This window comes from Cygnus atratus, chromosome 2 (assembly GCF_013377495.2).
Source record: "Cygnus atratus isolate AKBS03 ecotype Queensland, Australia chromosome 2, CAtr_DNAZoo_HiC_assembly, whole genome shotgun sequence".
Classification (NCBI taxonomy): domain Eukaryota; kingdom Metazoa; phylum Chordata; class Aves; order Anseriformes; family Anatidae; genus Cygnus; species Cygnus atratus.
Window position 1 is genome coordinate 20,954,065 of NC_066363.1, and position 24,480 is coordinate 20,978,544.

Here is a 24,480-nt window from a genome sequence, read left to right on the forward strand (position 1 = left end):
CCTCCCGGACGCCTTAAAGGCCGTCGGGCACGTTGCCGGGTGCTTGGTTGCCATGGCGACAGCCGCGCCGCCACCGCCCTGAGGGGCTCCCGCCAATCCGCGGCGGCAGCAGGGGCGGGACTTCCTGCGGCACCGGCGCGGCGGCAGGTGGGGGCCGGGGGGGGGCGCGGGACGGGCCTGGGGGGGGGGGCGCTGGGCCCCCCGGATCCCTCCCGGTACCCTTAGTGACGGGGGGGGCTCGGGGAGGGACCCCGGGTTTGTCCTCCTGGGGGGAAAAACGTGGAGCCTGAGCCTCGCTCGGGACCCCCCGGGGCTCCGAGTCCAGCCCCGAGCGGCAGCTCCTGTGTTTAATGTTTCCAGGCTGCTCACAGCGGTTCTGGTGTTCTGACTGCGCTTGTTAGCAGAATCGCTTCTCGGTTGTCATGTTTAGGAGGATGGTGGTTTCTAAGACGGACGTTGTAACTTTCCTACTTTGGCATCAAGTTTAAAACCACTGAGATTCTGCAGCATTACATGTTGGTAAAATTGCCCTGTTTATTTGTATCATGGCTCTGCCTCTTCCCTTTTGTAACACATCCGTGGAACTTCACTGCACTTCTGTCCTGCCTGCGTAGTGTTTTTGACCAACCGTTTTGGGGTTTGCCCACCTACTGGCTCATTTTTCACGGTATCCTTCAGACACATTTTAATGATGTGGTAGAAACAAGTCCCGTCACCGGCACGCTGTCAGATCGGTTATTGGCTTACTAAGAAGTGACTGCAGTTGTGAGATCACCTCAACAATTCTGTGGGATTCTGTGGTTATCAGCAAGTACCTAGTTCGTGTCTTAAAAACATGCTTTTGTAATCTTAACACAAAAGTCACCTAAATACAAATATGAATCATATATATGATATAAATCATATGTATTGCTACCAGTTTTCAAATGACTGCATAATTATATTCAGGTTTCCAAATCTTTTTTAAAAAAGTTACAAGAGTAGGATTGTTGCAAATGATAAACCCTTTACTTAACCTGTGCTGAAATCTAATTAATAACATTACAGCCATAATCTGATCAATATCTATTTTACTCAAAAAAAAATCGCATTGTCTGAGCAGAAGAATCAGAAGGCTAGTGCAGCTTAGTTTGTTACATACGTTTTATGTTACATTTGTAAACTTACAGATTCTGATAAAAACTGCTAAGAAAATATGTTACTTATTTCAGATCTCTGCCAGGAGAATTTAAACACTGAAGGAAGATGTCTTTTTTCCCGAAAATATATTTCCATCGTGAAGTTGAAGAGTATCTCACCAATGTGTTCAGAAATAGTGAGGTATGTGAAACAGATACTGCTACTATTCATCAGCAAATATACACAAATCGAACACTGTTAATATTCCTTCAATTTAATATTTTGTTTGACTGATGCCTTACAATAAGGTGTTATCTTCACATTAGCCACAGATTTTTAAATATAGTTCAGTTTAAAATACAAAAATATTCTTTAGGATTGTTGGGTCAAAGTAACATGAAATATTTAAACTAAACAGTAAATCTGAGGCTTCAGTTTTGGATCCTGCTGAAGAATGGTCACAATGGAAATTAACCACGTATTAATCCATAATATTAAAGAGAAAAACTTTCTTGCCCCGGTGCAAAATCAAAAATACTATAGACAATTTATGAATTACTAATGTGAAGGGACACAAACATGATGTTTTTGTATATTGGTTTAAGAGTTATCAATTGATAATTTTGAATCTGCTTGTCCATCTCTGGCATATTCTTTCTTCAGTATTGCAGAGCTCACTAGCAGTTGGCTTTGGTATTTGCTGCAGCCTTTTTGAAATCATCTTGCTAATAAGACCATTTTCGAACAAGTCCTTTTCAAGAAATCTATAAGGTTATCTCTGGGATTAGACCTCTATTGCAGACATTCCTCACTACTGCACACCACACAACCATTATTCCTCCATTTCTACATAATGTTTATTTTATGTTATGTTTTTTATTGAGCAAGAGGCTGCTGTGTGAATCTTATTAATACTTATTTTAAAATTTATCTTCTTTTCCTCTCAGCTTATAACTGCTTTAGGTGCAAAGGAAGCAGAGAGTAAATATCAATCTCTGTTAAGTCATCTATCTCATCCACCAGCTTTCACAACTGTTAGAGTCAATACCCACTTGGCCTCAGTGAAACACGTGAAAAAAATGCTGTTTGAAGAGATCCAGAAGGTTTGTGCAATTTCTTTGTTACAGCAGAAATAACAAGATTTTTCATCTTTTGCCTGATTAAGAGAGCTTTTCATTACTGGAAACTATTCCTTAACTTAATACATGTCGACTACTATTAACATTATACACTCGTATTGATTTCCTGTCAGCATTAAATGTTAAATGAAAATTCATTGTCTAGCAGGATTCAGCAGCTAATACATCCACAAAAAGCAACAAGAGAAGGAAAAAGACAACCAAGTCTTTTTTATATGGCAGATACAGACATTAGATAGGATTGGGATACTTCTGTAGTAAATCTGTACAGCCATCTAACTCTAGAGAAGATGGTAGAAACAGCTGAAAACTGTAGTTCAATATACTGTGTCTAAACTAGTATGTTTAGAACTTATTTTTAGTAAAGATTAAAGGAGATTGGATGAATGGTGGCTTACACAAACTGTTTAAGAATTGAGAGAATCTACATGTTGAAGAATTTTGCTAGAGTGATGCCCAGCAGCTGCCATGACTTTTTTTTCCTGTTTTTTAATCTTTACATATTTTTTATTTTTACCTAATTAAATATTTGTTTATGTGATAATATGTAAGCCATAATGATTAAGAAGCAAATTATTTGGAAACGCTATTGTAGATCCTTACTCTGTCTAAAAAGATCCTGTTATTTAAGTAAATTATTAATGCCAGTGGGTGTATGGGTATATGGGGAGCTATTGGATGACAGGAGCCAAGATGTTTCTCTGATGCTGAGGCAGTTGACAATATTCTGTTGGCTAGAATGGTAACGAGTTATGCTAATTTTAGCTTGATTTTAGAAATCTGGAAATTGATATTTTGCTTTGAGGGAACGTGCTTTGCTGAAAGCTGAATAAAAAAATGTCTTTTTGTAAACTTTTTTTATTTTCAATTATGGTTATATTAGAAAAGGAAACGACAACAGTTTTCAATAAAATTATGCACATGGATTGCTTTCTTTCTTAAGAGAAAATAGTTATTTATCAGATGCAAACTAATTTATGGTTTTGCACGTTTTGGGCTTGTATTTCAAAAGCCTCAGACAATGAGACATCCTCCTTTTAAAGTCCAGGAGTAGTTTTAAAGTGGCAACCTGTCATTTTTTATTTTGCAACTCTACACACGACTCTGCTCTCAGTACCCAATCAAACTTACATTGAAAAGACAAATGCAAAGTGTTCCAGTGTGGCACGTATAGTACAACAGACAATACATAAGTTGATTTTTACTGTGATTTATAATTAATAGCATCAAAATAATAACACAGATTAGACCCAAGTTTCCCTGGTGGTGTTACTGTGACCTGGTGATAACGTGACACAACTTTTCTCCACAAGAGAGTGAAAACAAGTGGTAGGGTTATGAGTGTCAGGACACCATCCCAATCTCTGAAGTCAGTTCTCTCAGTGAATCCCTTTACAGCCTTGATACCATTGTTCATTATTTGGTGTTTTTATTATGGAGTGTCCCTCCCAACATAGCATTTCCCAACCTCTCTCAACTGTTTTCACTACATTTGCTTTTTGTACTCTACATCTTTAAATTCTGAATGGAAAAATAGTTTTCAGCGTAATTAACTACTTAAATACTACATTTCATTCTTAACAACTGTATTTTTTTTTTAATTTAACAGCAATTTAAAGGAATATGTGTTCCAGTTCTTGAGCACCCAGAACTCCAGGACATCTTATTAATTCCTGCCATTGGACCCAGGTTTGAAATTTTCAGACTTTAAACTTAAAATGTCATAACACATACTTTACGTATACATGTCTTGTTAAACTGTTAACAGAACTAATTTGCTATAAATAAAACTTCTTTTATATTAAGACCTATTGGACAGTCAAACTGGGTGAGAGTTTAATCCTTAAAAGAAAGCGTAGAGATGGTACTTTCCTTGTGAGATAAAGTTTTTACAGGGAAAATATAACATAACTGCATCCTCTCTGGAAAGCCAGGTAGGTGGCAGACTAAAGAATTAAACTTTTGTGTGGGGGGTGGGGTAGAGGATTATTGAATATAGTTACAGGATAGAAAGTTTATTTGTTATAAACAAATAGCTTAATGCAGTGTTTTCTTCCCCTGGGATCAACTCCAGAGCAAGAGGTAGGGAGACTAGCATCAATAATGCTGAGCGGACTCTTGAATAAATTTTATCCTCTACAAAATGACTATTCATTCTTCTTTCTTAAGCTATATTAGAGTATTTCCCTTGTTGCATTTGTGTTTGCCCCTTGGAGTTTTTTCATCATTTTATTGAATACAGTGATGAACATTTTATTTAAAGTATTTTCTTCGTCAAAACTAACATACTTCAATTAGTGAAAACTAACATACTTCAGTTTATATCATTCAGTTGTAGAGATTGGTAACAAGCTGTTTTAGTTAGTAAATGCTACACATTCTAAAATAGCATTTAATGCTTTTTTTTTTCTTCATTCGCATCTAATTGTCTTTTGTGGCATTTTTTTTTTTGAACATTCTGTTCTTTTTACACTCAAACATGTTTACACGTTAATACGTTTGGGTAACTATCTTCTTCACGGTTCTTACTGGCAAAGTTCTCTGCATCTGGCCATATGTTTATTATAGAAGTACTTAGCAGTTGTTAAACACAAAGTCACTTTACAGTTGTCTGGCCTAGGAAGGGATAGAGATTATTTCTTGAAACCAGTATCATTTATTTGTATTCCTGTATTAGGTTTGTAATAGTGGCAGAATGTGTCCGAATCTGATTTACTTTGGGCTGTTTTTCTGTTTGGCTCTGTACTTTGATTCCTCTTAGAAGTAAAATGAAACGTTTACACTGAATACATGATAATATAGAAGAAAAAATATGTAACTGACACAAAAAAAAGTTATGAACCACATAGAGTATTTGAGGGAGATATATATTTCAGTATTTTGTTTTTTTGACTTAACTATATCTTGTTTTCAGGCAGGATTTAAAAAAACATGAATCTGAAGTCATTGTTGGAGCACAGTGTGGGTATGCAGTACTTCGAGGAGCACATGTTTATGTTCCTGGAATCATATCTACCTCAAGATGTAAGAGTTCTCTAAATACATCTAGTTAAGATTTAAATAGGAAGGAAAAAATGTCACTCTTTGATGAATTTCCAATAAACAGTGCCATTAATTTTTTTCTTCTATTCACAGGTGAAATGAATCTTATAGTTTTATTATCGTGTAAACATACATTTTAAGTTTATCTAGCTTTTGCTAGAAAATTTCAGTATTGTTGTGCTATACTTATAATAAATTATATGTAGTTATTTCTCACTTGCATTGTTACAAGTTCTCCTTATAATACATAATTAATAGCTGAAGTATTAGTTCACAAAGAATTTAGTTTCTTATATTTATTTAAAATTCTATATTTCTTATAAAATTTAAATAACTTCTTATATTTATTTAAGACATGTTTAAAGTAAAACCTGGCTGGCTTTTTAGTGTTTTTTTTTTTTTTTTTTTTTTTTTTTACTAGTGACGCTGTACAATGTTGTGGAAAAAAATTTAAAAATGTTTCCACAACAGATACATCTGGATGGTAGCTGAATGTACAGTGATAATTTAGTAAACAGTACTTGAAGATCTGTTCTCTCTTCATGTAGCCATGAAGGCACTTGACTTTATGATCCTCTCATATTCCAAGTCACAGATCTACAAAAATTGATTTTTTTTCCATTGGTAATTTGTTTCTTACTATTCATCTCTTTTGATTTGAGAGATCTAGTAGAAACTTCTAGATTAAAAAGTCTTCAATTTTAATGTCAGGTTCTTAAGAAATAGAAATCTGTGGTTTTCCATCTATCAATGCCTGTTAGACAAGATAAAAAAACTACATATACATGTTCAGTGTTCAGCAGCCTATGTATTTTTTATTTAAAGGTCAAAATAACTTTATGTGAAACTAGTATAATTTTGAATGATTCACCTCATTATTCTATTGTGATGAGATGTACTGATGATCATAGTCCTTATTATTAAACAAAGTGATTCAGGAAAGCCTTTTTCCATCCACTTAACTTCATTCTTTTGCCAAAAAGCACATTCAAGAAGTTTTAAGCATGTGCGTAAGTCCAGTTCACTGAACAGGAATGTTTATTAGTCTAGGACATGCTACAGAAATAAGTATATTTGTGTAGCAGTTGTTGAAAATGCTTATTTTGACAACCTCATGAATATTAAAATCCCTCTGAGTCAATAGTGATTTATCATAATTGCTGCATGTAATTCTGCATAAAACATCACATTCAAAGAAAAGAAATGATACTATAACTAAAACTGTAGCAACGCTTCAGGAGAATTGCAGATTTGAAAATAAAATAGAAGGGCATGCTCCTGCAGGACAAATATAATAAGGCTATATTAAGCACAGATAGTTTTAACTAGGGAAAAAAAGAATACAGCAAGAACAGACATTTAATCACTGAGCTAGCAACCCAAATGAGAGGAAACTAATTATCAAAGGGGGGAAGGGAAGGTGAGTTTAATTTAACTAATCACATTCTAAGTTTCATGTTTATGAAATACCAATATAAGCTACCCAAGTTAACAGAAAGGGCAGTTATCAACAGAGAGTGATTTAAAATCCTTTTTGCTTGAATACTGCAAAAAAACATTGGCAAATACCTTGCTTGTTGGATGGGTTAAATTGCTGCAAATTTTTGTTCTGTGAAGATTAAACAGACAGTAACAATAGTTACTGTTACACATTTCACATAATGTTTTGGTTCATGTATAAAAAGAAGCTACACATAAATACACACCCACACGCACACAAAGAAATGTTCAGTGGCTATCCAACAGATACTACCGTTTAAGAATTCCAGGGCATCTCTGCTTATTGAGAAGGCTACTTGAAAAGTAGAAGAAAAGATTCCCAAATACAGCTTATGGAATTCTTGGGAAGCTGAATTGTCATTCGTCTTATTCGTCGTATCTTCTGGTTTCACCAGCCAGTCAGCAACCTTTGAAGTGTCATTTCAGAAAATGGTTTATTGCAGTTAGTGGAGACCTTTATTTTTAAGCATGTTTTTACCCAAGCACTGCTCATAGAGCTTTCTCACTATTCTACAAAACCACCTAAACCATCCCCCTTTCCCATCTATTTTTTTATTCCAGCTCAGAAAGCTCATTTAAGTGCCTAGAACTAGAGTTTTTTGTATACTTAAAACTTTACTGGTCTGGAGGTTTTTAATTGGAGAAATAAAACTTTTATAGGATTACTGAGAACAGCAGTTGCTGTGGAGGAAAGAGAGCCATAGTGAAAAATTTCTGTTAACAGGAATATATAATCACATGTATTAAAGCAACAGTTGGGGATAAGCAGCTGTAGCTATGTTCTGCTTAGCTATTGAAAGTTCATTAGACAAATTTAGTATTAGTGTCTTCATGAAATAATTGTCTCTGGGTATGAACCAGTGTGGTTTGAAGTACTTCTGTGCTTGGAGTACACAGAAGACTGAATCCTGAAGAGCGTGCTTAAAGCTCCTGGGTGACCATGTGGTGATAAAAATAAATAAAGTGAAGGTTTGTCTAGCCTCTATGAAACAAGTCAAGCTCTCTGATTTGTAACCTAGTGGCTCTCAATACCTCTAGCTAGTTGATAGCCATTCACCATGTACACTTTCAAGCCTAATGCCAGTTCGGTTTTCTTTTTTTTTATTACACTACAAAAATCTAAATTATGCTGTGATATAGGAGTTGAAGTAATCTACCGAAAATCCTAAAATATTTGGTCACTACTGTCGTGTCAAGTATAAGATTAATCTCAAAATTTCTTTTCTTTGCCCAGTTATGAAAGCTGGAGATTTGGTCTCAGTGTATTCAGATATTGAAGGGAAATGTAAAAGAGGAGCCAAAGAATTTGAAGGAGTCAAGGTTTTCCTTGGAAATGGGATTTCAGAACTGAGTCGCAGTGAAATCTTCAGCTCACGTGGCCCAATGAAGTAAGTGCATAGTAACTGCAATCTTTACCTACAGCTTTTCAAAGGAAAGGGAGAAGATGAGAAGGCATTTTAAAATGTTCTGTACCCTGTGTGAAAGCCAAAGTTCGCTTTGACTGAGACCTGTGTGGTATGTAGGCATTTTCACTATTTTGGGGGAAGCATTAGCTTTTGAGAATATAATAGTATTGTCCCTCCTGCTGTCTTGTCACTTCACAGCAAAGGTGGTAGCAATACGATGACTCTGTGGCAGCATGTGAAGGAAATCCTAATTATGGTTAAAGTTCTACAGTAAATATTAGCAGATAACACATTTAGTTGCATAATGGAATCCAGATACCAGTTTACTTGAAAGACAGGAGGAAATAAATGGAGGTCTTTTCAAAATTTGCTTAGCATATAACTTCATTAATATAGAACAGATATTAATGTAGAACGAAAAAATGTTAGTACAGAACAATCTGTGGTAAAATTGCATTTTGATAAATTCTTCTCTTATTTGGATGGAACAGAGCTGTAGCCTTGACAATTTCTCTTATCTCCTAAAAATATTTGCAAGCTTTTTTTTTTTTTGGAGGGTGAAGGGAGCAGGTCATATATCTTTAAAAATATAACAGCATCTGCCACGGTAGTTATCTAATTAAAGATTACTTGCTTCTCTATTTTGTATCCAAAGCATATGGCTTGTTCTTCTTCTGTTGTCTAAAATGCATACAAAAAGCAGCGTATGAAGAGTGTGACATCAAATTAATGACTGAAGCTTTACATCATAAGAACAGACTACAAAAGATATAGTAACAAAGATCACACTGTTAGGGGATTTTTGGTGTATTAGAGCTTAAATGTAGTAGATGTAGTTGTCTTGTATTTTTGTGGCGTTGTTGGCATAGACTGGCAGTATGTAAGATCTGTAGTCTGCAAGTTTGCTTCCTCATATCCTTCCTTCTTGTTGTAGGACGGTGCAGTGTATATACAAAATAATACTCATTCTTGTTATCTTCAGAACTCTAGAGTCTTGTTTTCAGGCTCAGTTTTGTGTGTTTGTTTTGTCATTTTCTTTTTGTTGTTTTCCATTCTCTTGTAAATTTGTCCTAACATAACAAAGTTATGTCAGAACTTCATCCATATTTGAAACTTTTAGGTTGCTTCTAAGTTTAAACCTTTGTTTTGCAGGTAAGTAAGAGTTTTGAAAAAGATTTTCTTTAGTTATTTGAATGAAATCTCAGACAGTCTAGAAAAACAGAGGAAGATCTAAGTAGGAAATCATATGCTAGTGCCCTAATGCATACCTGGCTAGCCAACAGCAGTAATGGATTGAAATTAACATATTTTAACCTGTTTTTCTGCATTTTCTTGTATTGTCAAGGCTTGGATTAGATATCCGTTTGTCTTATGTATAAAACAGGTAACTTTATGCAATTTTTTACAGATCGTTCCAATTTATAATGTAGTAGATTTGGTGTTACAGTTTACCCAACTTAATGATGTCATTTTAAAGAATATCAGATTGCTAAATTATAAAAGTATTTTTCTTAGTTTATAAATGCTTTCATTTTTGCAAGATTTTCTTTCAAGTTTCTGTATATAAGCACAACGATTTTAATTTAATACTGCTGAAAATGATAAATCTGAGTTCTTGAAATAAATTGTTTCATGTTTTTCAGTGGGATGGGCATCAGAATGATAGAGCCAGTCTACCTCAGTCCGTCCTTTGACAATGTGCTCCCTAGTCATTTGTTTTTTACAGGTATGTTTTTTACAAAAATAAAAATCTCTACTATTCACAGAATGATGAATATCCTCTAAGCACCCACTGATTGTGTATTATGGAACCTAATTCACTATTTGGCTTGAAAGAAAACAAAGCACTGAAAATGAATGTAGTATCTACATGAGGCTAGTTTAATCACACTGGTTATAAGGGACTTCAAAGTGACTTAAGGGATACTTAAAAAAGCAAAAGTTCTTTTTGCACAGATATTCCACAGAACTTCTAGCTTTTTGGAATCGGCTTATGAACTACAAAATACGAGCTTCTTTCAGGGTACATCCTTCTGTAGATAATGAGGAAAATCTCCAAATATTCCATTGACTTTAAGCTTAAGAGAACTTGAACTTCATTCAAGACAGCTTTTTCTTTTGCAGCTTTAATGCTACTTTTCCCGCCCGCAACAAATCTGATTAAAATATGCAGACATGACAATGGGCCACCTGTGCTATGTTGAAATGTAGGATGATGAAATCATGTAATTTTCTAGTTTTCTTAGATCAGGTAAATTTCTTAATTTCAGTTTGTTGAAATAATAATAAAAAACAACACTTCAAGTAGATGTGGAGACTATGCCAATAATTTTTTTTTTACTGTAAGTATTAACATTCCTTGGGTTAAAAAAAAAAAAGGCAAGCCATCCAGCCCTCAAAGAAGTGGTTTTAATCTATAAAGCAAATGTAAATTCCATGTCAAATAAACACTTGTCAGCTCATGTCATGTTCATATCATAGCCACAGTCAGTCAGGTTTGAATGCCTTCAAGGATGAAGACTTTCTGGGCAACCTGTTGCAGTGTTTGATCACACTCACAGTTTTTTGTTTTTTTTTTTTTTAAAAAAAGGCTTTTTTCTTATTTTTAAATGGAATTTCCTGTATTTCAGTTTGTGCCCATTGCCTCATGTCCTATCACTGGATAACACAGAGAACAGTCCAGCTCTGTCTTCTTTACTTTCTTCCATCTATCATTTATATATGTGTGGATAAGATCCCCCTGGGACTTCTACAGGCTAAATGGTCTCAGCTCTCTCAGCCTCTCCTTTCATGCCAGGTTCTCCAATCCCTTAAACATTTTTGTGGCCCTTGGCTGGACCCACCCCAGTATATCCATGTACTGGGGAGTCCAGCACTGAACACAGCACTCCAGATATGTCTCACCCGTGCTGAGTAGAGGGGAAGGATTGAACTGCTGGCAACACTTTTCCTTACACAGCCCAGGAGGCTGTTAGCCTTCTTTGCCAGGAAGGCGTATTCCTGGATCATACTCGACTTCTTGTCCACCAGCATCCCCAAGGCTATCTCTGCAAAGCTGCCTTCCAGTCAGACTCCAGCCTGTGCTGGTGCATGGGGTTATTCCTTCCCAGGTGCAGGAATTAGCATTTGTGTTTGTTGAGCTTCATGAGATTCTTGTTAGTCCATTAATCTGCCAGGGTCCCTCTGGAAGGGACCTCTGGAAGGGTTATGCTGGAAAGCAGCATAACCTTCCAGTTTATCAACTACTCTTTCCATTTTTTTATCCTCTGTAAATTAGCTTAGGATGCACTCTGTTCCATAACCCAGGTCCCTACTGAAGAGGTTAGATGGCATTGGCCCCAGTGTTGACCACTGGGGTACACTAGTATTGACTGGCCGTCTGGACTTGTTGCCACTGATCACAACCCTTGTTGACGGGAACCCCGGCTTGTCTGACGGGAATTTGCAGCGTGTGAGATGAAGGCCCGCATATGATAGTGTTAGTATTTAATTATTGTTCTTTTTCTTGAATGCTGTGGCATGGAACTTGAAAATGTGCTAAGCAAAGAGAACATGTAGTAAGGTCACCCTTAAAAGATTTTCATACCTTTGTGTTCAACCACATTAGAAAAGATTTTTTTTTGGAGTATTTCCTTATTTTGTACAACGCAGTATTGCTCACACTGCATATTACTTCTCTTCAGCATATCTGTTCGGTTAATACAATTAGTAGCACAGCTTCTCAGTACCTTAATTGAGCAAGTTTAAACTCCTGCCTGTTAATCTGATTGCTTGATACTAAACTACACCAGTATATATAAATAGAGTAAATGTTCCAAAATACCAGGTTAGCGTAATATACTTGTAATATACAAAGCCACTCTATATCTGCGGTAGTATCAGTTTATTTTCTTTTCATTTTTAGCAGTATTGTCTCCCTAGTCATGAATCCTTAAATTTCAGTCATGGATACTCACATGCAGCTTTAAATAAAAATAATTTAAAAAAAAGAGCCAGCCACTGGTGATTTCAGACATCTATAGTCTCTTTATATAAAAATCACAATATTTAATTTTCTCTTAAGGAACTGACAGCAATATCTTAAGTATCTTCACAGATGAATTTTTTTTTAAAACCTGTTAGTTTTTTCCATAATACAGGTCTTAGTACAGACCATAAGATTTGAATTCTCCCATTTTTGTTTTTATGATAGAACTTGCCTTCTGTGGTTGTGAGCCATGTTTTAAACCCTCAACCAGGAGAGAGAATTTTGGACATGTGTGCTGCACCTGGAGGAAAAACAACCCATCTTGCAACATTAATGCATGATCAGGTAAGAGGGGTCATTAGGCATTTTCTGTCTCAATAAAGAAAATCTGACCACTGTTCATTTTAGTAGCGTCCTTCACTTATCTCTGTGAGAATGCACAGATAACTTAGAACAGCAAGATGCTAATATTTGAACATTCTGCTTACCAGTGTTTTTTGTTTGTTACTGAAATGGCACAAACTACAAAATACTCACTGTCCCATTTAAAACCTTATTTGCTGCAAATTGAAACCAAACATTTCAACAGGTCACTTTTTGAATGTTACAGACTTAGTTATAATGAAAGAATTTGTATTCCTTGTATGCTACTCAGGAATATGCTGGATTCATGAAACTGATGATGTTTGGAAATCATGGGTTACTGCTGTGTGCTGAAAGAATGTACAGCTTTAAAATAGGAATTGGAAAATAGTATAAAAAATACTGTCTAGAGTCCAGACCAGACCACCATTTTATCCAGATGTCTTTCAGGAAATTGTTCCAGTAGTGGCTGGAATGGGCCAGATGGGGAAGACCTGTTTCAGTCTGTTCTTGTTCCTTAGAGACTCTCAAGAGAGGGAGTTATCTTTGTATATCCACAGTACAGCACATGTGCAGTAAATCCACTTTTTTAGCAACAGACCTAACAACTTTCAAGCACCATCAGATATTAATGTGCATGTGCAGTATGTTGAATGGTGATAGGGAAGAAGCAGTGGCACCAGGTCATCGAGCGCTCATATAAGGGATGATTTGGCTCACAAGAACGAGGACTACTGATTTGGCTTTGAATTACGAGGACTACTGGAGTGTAGATTTAAGAATAATAACATTCTTTAGGGAAAAATAAGCTTCATTCATTACATTGCTCCAAAGGAAAAAAAAAATCAGGAATTGCACATCCACTTAATCCCTTTGTTTTTGTTTTTTAAAAAAATCATTTTTTTCAGGGTGAAGTAATAGCAATGGACAAGATAGCTAACAAGGTCAAAAAAATTAAGCAGAATGCTGAATTGCTACAGCTGAATTGTATTAAGGCATTTTGCTATGATGGAACAAAGGCACTTTCAGTTGAGAAGAGAGAGGATGAACAAGGTAAAGTAAACAACTTGGGTAGTAGTAGTATTTAGAATAAATAATCTTTTTTTTAACAATAATATTAAACCTGCCACAAGTCCACAAACTTTCGAAATCTTGGCAGATAGCTAGGTTGCTTCAGCACTGTGGATGTCCAATTATTTTCTATTCTGTTGTGATTATCAGCTTCTCCATAAAGTAAATACAAAGCTCAAACTAACCGTCCTTATCATAACCTAATATGCTCAAAAGAAATGCATTCCTTTTCCAGGTACTATCAAAGATTGATGAAGCCTTAAACCTTCTTTCATGAAGATGTTTAACCCCATAATCTGAATTGTTTGGCTTAGCCTGAGAAATAAATTACTTCTGCAGAATTGTTTGGATTTCCTGCCTCAGAAGCCTCATCTGTAAAATGGGGTTATTAATACCTAACTCCCGGGTGTATTGCAATGTTAAGCTCATTAATGTTTGTTCAGCTGTTTAGGGGAAAGTTCTATAGATGCAGAGTGTATTATTTTGAGTTCATTTCATTTGCTTTTCTGTGGTACCATATTTATGATACTGGTTCTGTTCCCATGATGAAATGATTTGAACGGTATCTGCTGTCTAGATTATTTTTAGTTTGTTGTGCAAAGTATGCTGTTCTTTCTCACTCTATCTCATCCCAGTCACTGGTTAGCCTAAGTAGGGATCACATTGCATAATTAACCTTCCTTGTCCCCATGCCTTCTAGTTTGTTCCTAAAGGTATTTTTCTTAATCATCTTTGAGCAATAAAATATTGTAGGTGGTTTGTAGCACTTACACAGATGAACAAGAGCTAGCTATAATACTGAGAGATCATGAAAGCTTTTCTGTACAGCCCTGCAATTATGACATATTTTGAATGTTGTAGTAATGAATCAGAGGTAGATAAATTGGTAGTGCCAAAATAGACTCATTTCTGCAGTGCTGGAACAAGCTAGGTAGCAGTCGTGTGAAGTCACCCACTGGTTTTCACTTGTGACCTAGCTTGCATATCTGAGGGACAGAAGGAGAAAAGGAAGCAAAGCTCTCTTCCTCGTTGGTTACTCACAGATAACACATATGGAGCCTAGACTTTTGTCTTCGTAATCCTGAGCTGAGGAGTTTCTCCAGCACTAAGACAATAGAAACTTTTGGGCTGTTAAGCCAGTGCGATTTGGAAAGTTGAAAGGATAGGTTCTGCATCTAGTGTATTCCCTTATCTATCCAAGCAGTATTCAAAAGTAGTTCTTGTCTTCATAATCACTGTTCATTAAATTGTTCTGCTGTGGAGGAAGTATGTGTATTGCATTAGAACTTGTAATATTTCACATTATTATGAAGTGCTTTATGTTCTGTATGCATCACAGTTATTATCTAGACAGTCCAATTATGTTACTTCAGGCAGTCTTAATAGTTGACTACGGGCTTCTCTCACTAAAGATTTACACACTTGTTCACTCAGTTATGAGCTGTCTGTGGTTCATAACAACCTGTATGTACAGCTTGGTACCTAGCACCTCTGACCAATCTTATTTCAACAGATTTGATTTTTACATTTTACTTTCAAAATATTAAACTTGAAAAATATTGCTGTCTAAAGTGATCATGTATTGTTTGAGCTCCCAGAATGGTAAAACCCTTCTGTGCGATGAAATCCACCACAGGCAGTGCTGAGGCTTGTCTCTAACTGTGATCACTTTTGCAGAAACTGTCTATAGCACTTAAATGTTTCATGGCAAGCAGGCAGTAACAGCTTGTCATTATCTGTAGTGAAATCTCAGGGAAAGACAACCACGTTTTACATCGCTGTTTTTACAGAAGGACCTCCGTTCTTACCAGAGTCATTTGATCGGATTCTTCTTGATGCTCCGTGTAGTGGGATGGGGCAGAGACCAAACATGTCTTATTCCTCAACTTTAAAGGAAGTGATGTCTTATCAGCCGCTGCAGCGCAAGCTTTTCACGGTGGTATGTATTAATCATTGAGTAGCTAAATTAAATTGAACATCAATAGTTTTGCAGTGTAAAACTTACTCACCCCCCAAACAATGCCTCATTTTCCCTACATTTTCAGTGGTTAGGTGTTGGGATGTAATTGCACAGAACCAAAAATTTCAAAGTTCATTCTATTCGAGGCAAATGGAGTGCCAGAGTTCCATGAAAAAGTTCCATGAAACCATTTGCCATTCTGCAGTATGTCACTCTTTCTGAATATAAGTTTCATGTCAGTTCTCTGTCCTTTTCTAGGTCCGCTTTCTTTCGTTCCTAGTTACAGTTCTTAGCTGCTTTTAGATCCTGTTCTTATTTGCTATAATGTAATACTACAAACCTTTAAGTACTAACATTTCTTTTTTATCAGAGGATATCTTTGCTAAGCTTTTCTTCTTTCTGTGCTTTCCCAACTAAAGTTTTTTCTGTCACAAAATCATCAGCAGTTTTTAGCTTATCCCTAAATTTATTTGAACAATACTGAAACTTATGCATCTTGCCTGATTTCCCAGCAGATCTTGTGCTATCACAGTCCTTGGGGACCAGTAGTTCCCAGAACGCTTGTTCTTCTGCAGATGTCTCCTAGGGTGCAGCCTGCCCCTTTGAAGCTCAAGTATCTGAGTAACTTTCATCAATTGAAATCTACCTAGTTTTCAGTTTCCTATTCTCCATACACCAAAAGATGTCCAAATATTTTTTTTTTCTTAGAGGAAGTAGTGCAGTTTTCTTTAATGTATCCGTAAATTTGGAATTTCCTGTTTTAGAACTAAACCCAACATCATCTCATCATCTAAGACTTTTTCTGATAGCTACAGAGACTGAGGAATTCCCGAAAAACAAATCACATGGTGTTCTTTCAAGATGTTAGATCTTTGGGGACTTATTTTCCTCTTGCATGTGGTGTTGTGTAGAACAAGTTAAAGAACTTAAGCCATTTGGTCAGCTTTGTTTTCTCTCTTTCATAGCTGATGTAGTCAAAGAGAAGGAGGAAAGTTGAAATCCTTTATGACCATGTAAATATTTATAAAACAAGACAGTGCTCTCCAGTCTTTCATAAAACCCCTCCTGTAAGTAAAGGTAGCATTCAGTTAGCCTTTCAGCTCTATCATATCCGCTACTGGGTAAAATCAATTCCTTGAAGCATGGGAAAGATACGTGTAAGACATATATAAAAAAATTTATATTTGTTTTTATTTTTTTTTAATCTTTCAGTTTCATCCATTTCTGTTTATAATAATTGGAAGGCTATAAGTCACAGAGCAGGTTAAAGTATTTTCTGTGCAGCAGCGTGGACTCTTGCAACTTCGCTGCATATAACTCTCCTGCAGTGGTGCTGTAAGGTACTATATGGGATATGTGAGGGAGTACAAAGCCAGGAGGCCATATTACAACTTCCCTTGCTAGTAAGAGCGTGGTTGGGCTGATGCTGAAGGACAAGATTCCACGATTCTTACTGATTATCCACAATGAATTATGTGTATTCAAAGTGAATCACAGCTTGAAAAGCAGCATAGATATAACTTCATGCCAAATACGTGGAAACAGCTGACATCTAATATCACTGATAAAAATACTGTATATCGATGCTTGGAAACAGGTGATGAAAACAGAATGTGTCTGTCTGAGATAGGCAGAGCTGTACAAATAACAAATCTTACAAGGTGAATCATCTCAGTAGCATTAATAAACTGCATGAGTTACAATGCTGATTTTGAAAGAAAAGCCTTTCTATTCCATAGGATCCTTTCATGTAGTCCCTGAGAAGAAATAGCATCCTAATGTCTATCTTAGACAGAAAGATTTGAGTTTAATTAAGTGTTAAGTTTTAATAATATAGCTTAATGTTTTTCTTGGTTAATGTTGCTTAATATGCAGCTTTTTACATTTAAATATAAACCATTATTTTTTCTCTGCAGGCAGTGAAATTGCTGAAGCCAGGAGGTGTTCTAGTGTATAGTACATGTACGATTACACTCTCTGAAAATGAGGAGCAAGTTGCATGGGCCCTAGAAACTTTTCCATATCTCCAGCTTCAGCGACAGGTACTACTATTTACAGCATATTTCACACAAGCCAGTGAGCTTGTTTTGGCACTGTAAAGTTATGCAGTGTATTTACTATCAATAAATATCATTTTTACTGCAGAGAATTCTAACTGCTTGGGATAGAAATAATGCAGGAATTTCTGAGACTCTTGTAAACCTATTTTCATGTTTAATTGAGCTTCACTTACGGAACATTAAGTAGTTTCTCACTGTGTACTATGGTTGTTTTGATTTGTACAACAGTCATTTAAAACAAGAGAGGGATCAAAGTTCAGACAGGTTAAAATTTCTCTTGCTATTCTTTCTTTATATTAATATATTTTACTCTCTTTTTCTGCACATTAATAGTAAAGGTGAACAAGTTTTTATTAAAGCTTCTGAAGTAGCGAAGACTTAGATAAAGCATGGGAAATAAATTGGAAGAACGTGGTACTTTGAGAAAGGAGGATTTTATATGTATGAGCGCCATCTCTGTGTTACTTTAAGAATGAGGGAATACATTTATTTCAGGCTCAGTGTCCCAAGACTGTACCTTGTCTTTTTTGGAGCCAATGTCTAACATAAAGGTGTCTAGATAGGTAGTATATAGGGAGATGCTAGAATTTTTATCTATGATGCGTACATTTCAAAAATATATCACTTTTATTAGTGCCTCGAATAGTTTACCATCAGACCATATGTGGCTCTCTTCTCCTTTGCTGATGTGATGTGTTGGAGCGGGTTAGTGTTAATCATTATGGCTTTGGGGAAGAGCCTAAATCTGGTACTTGTTTAACTTGTACTTTCTGTAATGACTTGTCCTAAGAAGTTTAGATGCATCTTTTAACTGAAATTTAAAAAATACACAATAGATATACAACGAGAAATTATAAGAAGGCTGCTAAAGATTTAAGAGAACCGAAGCTTTTCTTAAAACATTGTGTTCGTCAGGGTTCTTCTGCCTGTTGGTACAAATCTAAGCTTTCCATCTATTTCCATCTTCTCAGTATTTTTCAATTCAATCTGTTTCAGCTGAGATTACACGTTTTACCTAACAGGATAGAAAATCATACTCAATAGAATGACAAAGCAAAACACAAGCCCTATTAACTCAAGTGCAAGATTTTGGTTTCATAGACTTGATCTCTCACCAGTAATATGTCTTGAGTGAGGTACTAGTTTTCACACAAAAAATGGCATCCATATAAAAATTAAACTTTTGTGTATAGCGTATTTTAAATAAGATACTGGCTTGTTTACCCACAGATTATAGTATCTTACAACCAGCTCCCCAGTAGTGTAAACTAAGGTGATCTTTTGCAATGAACAGGAAGCTGGAGTCTAGGGCTGACTTACCTCATGGTCCTTCATTTATTTCCCGTGTTCTGTAGTCTCCCAGTGGACACCTGCTTTACACCCAGTCCACTGTTTCCCATGTTCTCACTTTTGCAACGGGTCCTGGAATCATGTTGCGCAAGGCAAAACAGGAGATGGAGCCATTGGTGTTGATCTCATAGGTGGAGGTTACTGCATGGCAGCCGATCCTTTGTGCAGACTTACTGCCTCTTAGGGATTTGCACACAGGAGATACTGTGTATCAGCTTAAATGCAGTAACTGAACTGGAAGGAAAAAGGAGAAGGTAGAGGAAAAAAAATTGGTCTTTGAACGAGCAAGTCACTTTACCTTGTGTAATATTTTTGGTAGTCTTTTACCTTTCCATCCTTCAATTTCATTGCTTAAGTCACTACCTCTTGTCTCCCTTTGTGTATTATTTTTTCTCAATTTGCTACAGGCACCTCCTTTTGTCTGTTACCTGGAAAGCACTGAAATCCTATCGAGGGAAAGCAAGAGAAGACTCAGTCTGCAGCCTCTTGGCTGCCCAGCTTTAGAGCACACAGTACATGATTAAGCAATTAGCTCGCATCATGTGCTGTCTGGGTGAGCTCGTGTGTCAGCAAAGTCTGAGGGCTCAAAAATTCTCTGCTCTCTGCTGCATTACAGACTACACCAGACTAGATTTACAAAGGAGATCTTTCTTTTAATATTACTTGTATGGTTTTCTTTTTTTTTTCTCTTGAATGCGTTGGAGGAATGACCCAGCTAAGAATTAGATTTTTCCACGAATCACCATATTTATTAAATAAAAAACATCATCCAGAAGAGGGCCGTGACTTTAAACACAGCTCCTCTCTAGGATTTTGATGCTAAATGTCCTCTCCTAAATTGAAGAACACTAAAGCAGTTCCTTTCTTTCTTTTTCTGTCATATACACACGTAAGGGGTGGTATCAGTATTTTCATTTACCCATTAGTCTAATTACATAACATAGAAAACCCAAAGTTCAGACTTTTTTCTGCAGCATCATCATCTTCTGAAATTATGCCTCTTTAGGCAGTACTCTGGAGTGGCACTTTCAGTCTCTCCAGTTGAAGTTTATAAGGTAAAGAATCCAGATATTTCTACTACTGTTACTAAGTATGTTAGTAACTGACTAAGGGATCACTGTTTTTGACAACTTAGAGCTGTTAGTATACAGAAGAGCTTCAACACTTAAAAGTGAAAAAAAACTAAAACCTTTCAGACATACTGGCTGGTGATAACAGCTTTCTCGTGATGGAGGTGATTTCACTCTTGGGTCATGAAATGATTTGGATCTGTGTATAGCCTTAGAGGAGTACATGTAGGAAACCAGGAACTTTTTACTGATGCAGTAATTTGCTTTTCTGTGTCACTTGCAAAGGAACCTCATATCGGAGGAGAAGGCATGAGGGGAGCTGGACTGGCACTTGATCAGCTGAAGCTGCTTCAGAGATTTGATCCATCCGCTGTGACCGTGCAAGGAATGGATATTAAAGCCTTGCAAGATTCCCGGGAAGATGATTTGATTTCACTGGCAAATAAGGACTGTATAGGTTTTTTTATTGCAAAGTTTATTAAATTGAATGGTAAATAAGCATGCAGCAATACAACCTGGAAAAAAAATACCTCAGTAAGGCTGAAGTGTGGCTCTTGGTGCTGCGCCGTTGCCAAGCCAACAGGCTGACGGCAGGGTTGCTGTGGCAGCCAGAAAAGCTGCCAGCTGCTCTGCTGGGAAAGGGCCACGGGCTGGGGGAAGGGCACGGTCATTTGGGGTCGGTTTGCTTTCCTATGACAGCAGGTCACTGCTTGAATGACAAGCACGTTCAATCGCACTTCGGTCTGTTGGCTCTCGCCATGCGAACAGCTCGGCTAGTGCAGGAAATGCAGGAACAGGGTGTTGGTTTTTTTTGGGGGGGACGGGAACTGGGAAGGTAAGGTCCTTTAGAAAATGCAATCATAAATAGGCGGGAACTATTACTGTGAATTTTGGAAAAAGAGCCATTTCAGTGGAGATTTGCGGATAGTTAATGCTTCGTTAAGTAGTGCTTCAGGAAACACTGTAACATTTTACAAATAACTTTTATAAATTGATACTTAGAACCTCATTTCTCTTTTATTTTAATACAAGCAAGATTCTCTGTACACATAGTATATACACAAAATACGATTAGGCTTTGTAGCATGTCTTTTATAGCAGCATGAATATATTAAACCATCTCACTCTGGGAATGTAAATAAATATTGTTTCAACATCAAACTTCCCATGCATAAACTGTATTGGTTCCCAAACAGCCTATTGGACTGGCTGACAAGTGACAATTTTAAAATCAAACATTTGCAATAGAAGGGGCTACAGCTGTGATGAAAATATCAAAAGACAGAAAACAAGGCATAATATCATCTTAAATGTTGCAAATCACCTTTCAAACAACTAAGAATATTAACTCTTTACTGGTTAGAAAGCATCAACGGCTAAAATCATATGAAAATTGAAACTGGGGAAGCATGCTAATGAGAACTGACTTAATACACTGCTCAAAGTTTTAATAATCTAAACTTCTTAAATGTGTTGTATGTATTTAAAAAATTCTGCTTCAGTTACAGAGGTGTTCTCTGTCTGAATAGTGTTCTCTTTTCTTAGTACTGCTGGAAATAGCACGAAAATTGGAGGGAAAAAGTAAGCATGATTCAAAAACCTAAACTGACACCTGTGTTTTGTTGTGGACTTTTTTGTTGTTGTTGCTGTTTTCCCACTGATTTTCAAAGCATTATCTGGAAAAAATATCTTATTTTGCACACATGGTTATTTGGTTGGATTAAAGACTGACATTTCTTTTCTAATTTGCTTTTTGTACTGTCAGAAGTGCTTTTGCATTTACTCAATTTATAAAACTCTGTCACTAGTCTGGTTGTGTACTTATATTTGCTATAAATGTTTTGATATATATATGTTTTGTACTGTTCTTGAATAAATGAAATGTCTCCTCTTCTGTTCTGCTAAGGCTGCTTAGTACGTACTCTATAAGGCCTATCCTGGCAGACTAGGAGGAGGGAATTCTTGCTTGCTTTTGTAGCTCACTCCTTGCTGTTAACCATGACATGCCAAAACAAGATTTAAAGTCATCTTGTTTCATCAGTAGTAGGTAAGATAACCCATTTAGAATTGTAATCACTTGTACTATAAATTACAGTCTTTTTAGTCAAAATATGGCTACAATAACTACTTGGTAACAAAATGTCTTAGTCCTTTACTGTAAGTACATGTTGAAATCTTTAACTTGGTGCTAGTAAAAAAGCATATTTTTTTTTCAGAATATATAAACTCTGTAAACATTAATCAGCATACGCAGACTATATATTGAAATTTGCACATACCTATAAAGGGAGGAATTTTTGCCTCCAGTTTCAGTAGCAGGATCTGTGCAATGCTGAATTCTTTGTGAAAATTTGAGAAGTTCCCATATATATTAGTTATAAACAGTCTTTTCAAGAAGGTGATCTTACTTGATTTTTATATGAGAAATTTCTTAGCTCATCCCCAGCCCCTCAAAAAAAAATGTAACTGACTTGCATTTGATTCCAGTGTAATTGCAGACCAGACTTAATGTGAAAAAACACTGCTGATGTCTGAACTTTTAACTATTAGAGTTGTTTCTGCAAAAGTCACTGATAGGCTCGAAAAAACAGTCAGTATATTAGAGAGCTAAGCCTCAGCTTTCTCCCCTGGACCTTCTCTCTGCTGGTAATTCAGGGAGAGGGGATGACAGAAGAGGAGAGAGAAAGAGATTTCTCCATCAGGCAGTTCAGAACAGGAATTTGAGATGCTTCAAATCATCCCTTGAAGGAGCCAGCCTCATTTTGACTGTGGTCAAAGCTTGCTAAGTTAGATGTCTAAAGCTGGATAGATGCCCTTTTTGTTTTTCCAGTGTGATTGTAACTTTAAAAGTACAGGAATTATAGTACTTTATTATTTTCACAATCTTAACATATGGAGTATATGTATTTTTAATACCTAATAGGGTTATTTTCCTGATAATGCTTTGCAGACTGAAACATGCTTCAGTGTCTGGTGCTGAAGCACACTTGAAATATATATATAAAATACATTTTATATATATATATATACATATCTCACACTGTGAGATATTTATATATTAAATTAAGAAAAAAAAAGTTACTGTCATTTTTAATGAAAGATTAACCCTACAGAATAGATACAATCAGATCCTGTCTGGAAAAAAAAAAATGAATCCGAGAAGTATCTTTCCCTATTCGCAGAAATAGCGATTAGTAATGATGCCAAATCTAAATATTTATTTTGGTCAATATAAAAGTACTAAAATTGACAGCCTAGTATAGTATGATATATTATTATACAGCTTCTTTCTGTTCATGTGTCATGGAGCCCAAAAGCTTTTAGATCATAGGGTTTCATGTGCTCTTTAAGGAAGAGGGAATACCTCAGTAACAAACAGGCTAGTCAAGGTGATTGACAAGTAATGACTTTGGAGTGGGTAATTTAAAATAAAAAGAGCCTTCTTTTTTTTTTGTTGTTGTTCACTGCTAAAGCTTTATGAACAAATCCAGTTTGTACTGTTAGAATTTACTGCCAAGTAGGATGCCTGATAGGTAAGTGGTAAGAATAAAGAAAGGAGACAGATAATATAGAAGAACCAACTGAATCTCTATTATATCTGATACAAATCTTTTTTGGGGCTGCGTAGGAACACATCTCTAGGGTGATAAGCTATAAAAAGAAACTGTCCATAAAACTACTGTAAGCACATATTTAACATAGTTTGTTATATAAAAGTAGGGAAATAAATTATAGACAAATTGCCGAACAGTAAATCTGACTGAGTAACATTTGAATAAAAATATTCACAATATAATGTCATCCACGTATTTTAAAGATGATAGAACAGCTAAAATTTTGGTGAACAACCTGCAATAAAGTAATAAATATACATAAATGTACACCAGAAATATTATATTACATTCTCAAAAGGAATTTCTCTGTTCTTTGTCCAGACTGTGTAATAGTTGTCTGCAGTGTGCTATTTTCACAGAGGGAATACAATTAAAGTCAAAATTGTAAGAACAAAAAACAGGCTCATCAGAGTGAGCATTTGGGAAACAGCCTGATGCATCAAAGCGATCAGAGGTCAAATGTAACCAGAAACAAAAATGCATCTTGAGGAGGCCTCAGTAACGCCACAGGAGGTGGTTTACTGTAACCTTGTACTTTGGACAGACACTGCTGAAAAGCCATCGGACCACTCACTGCATTCCAGCTACGGGAATGCTGATACATCACCGTAAAACCTCTGCAGTTGTCACAGAACACAAATATGACTTTACAAACCAATGGAGCTTAAAAATGGTAATTACTAACAATTTCATAAAAGATAGTAAGTTTAAGGGGCAGAGTATTTGAACTGGGCAGGAGCTGCATGGATAGGATGCAAAAGATCTGTATGCAAATGCAGAGAAAAGTGAAACTAGGTATCTAGATTGATTCAGGATTTG

General features: G+C 36.2%; 1 protein-coding gene across 1 annotated transcript; it reads left to right on the top strand.

Moving 5' to 3' along the window:
* Positions 1-3: 3 nt before the first annotated feature.
* On the top strand, positions 4-22,965 carry NSUN6 (NOP2/Sun RNA methyltransferase 6). The gene is made up of 13 exons (XM_035545337.2): positions 4-147; positions 1,212-1,320; positions 2,067-2,222; positions 3,868-3,947; positions 5,173-5,282; positions 8,035-8,188; positions 9,850-9,921; positions 11,356-11,365; positions 12,399-12,518; positions 13,445-13,589; positions 15,398-15,546; positions 17,484-17,609; positions 20,333-22,965. The coding sequence occupies exons 2-13, from the start codon at positions 1,246-1,248 to the stop codon at positions 20,543-20,545; spliced, it is 1,410 nt and encodes a 469-aa protein (XP_035401230.1). The 5' UTR covers positions 4-147; positions 1,212-1,245; the 3' UTR covers positions 20,546-22,965.
* The last annotated feature ends 1,515 nt before the right edge of the window (positions 22,966-24,480 follow it).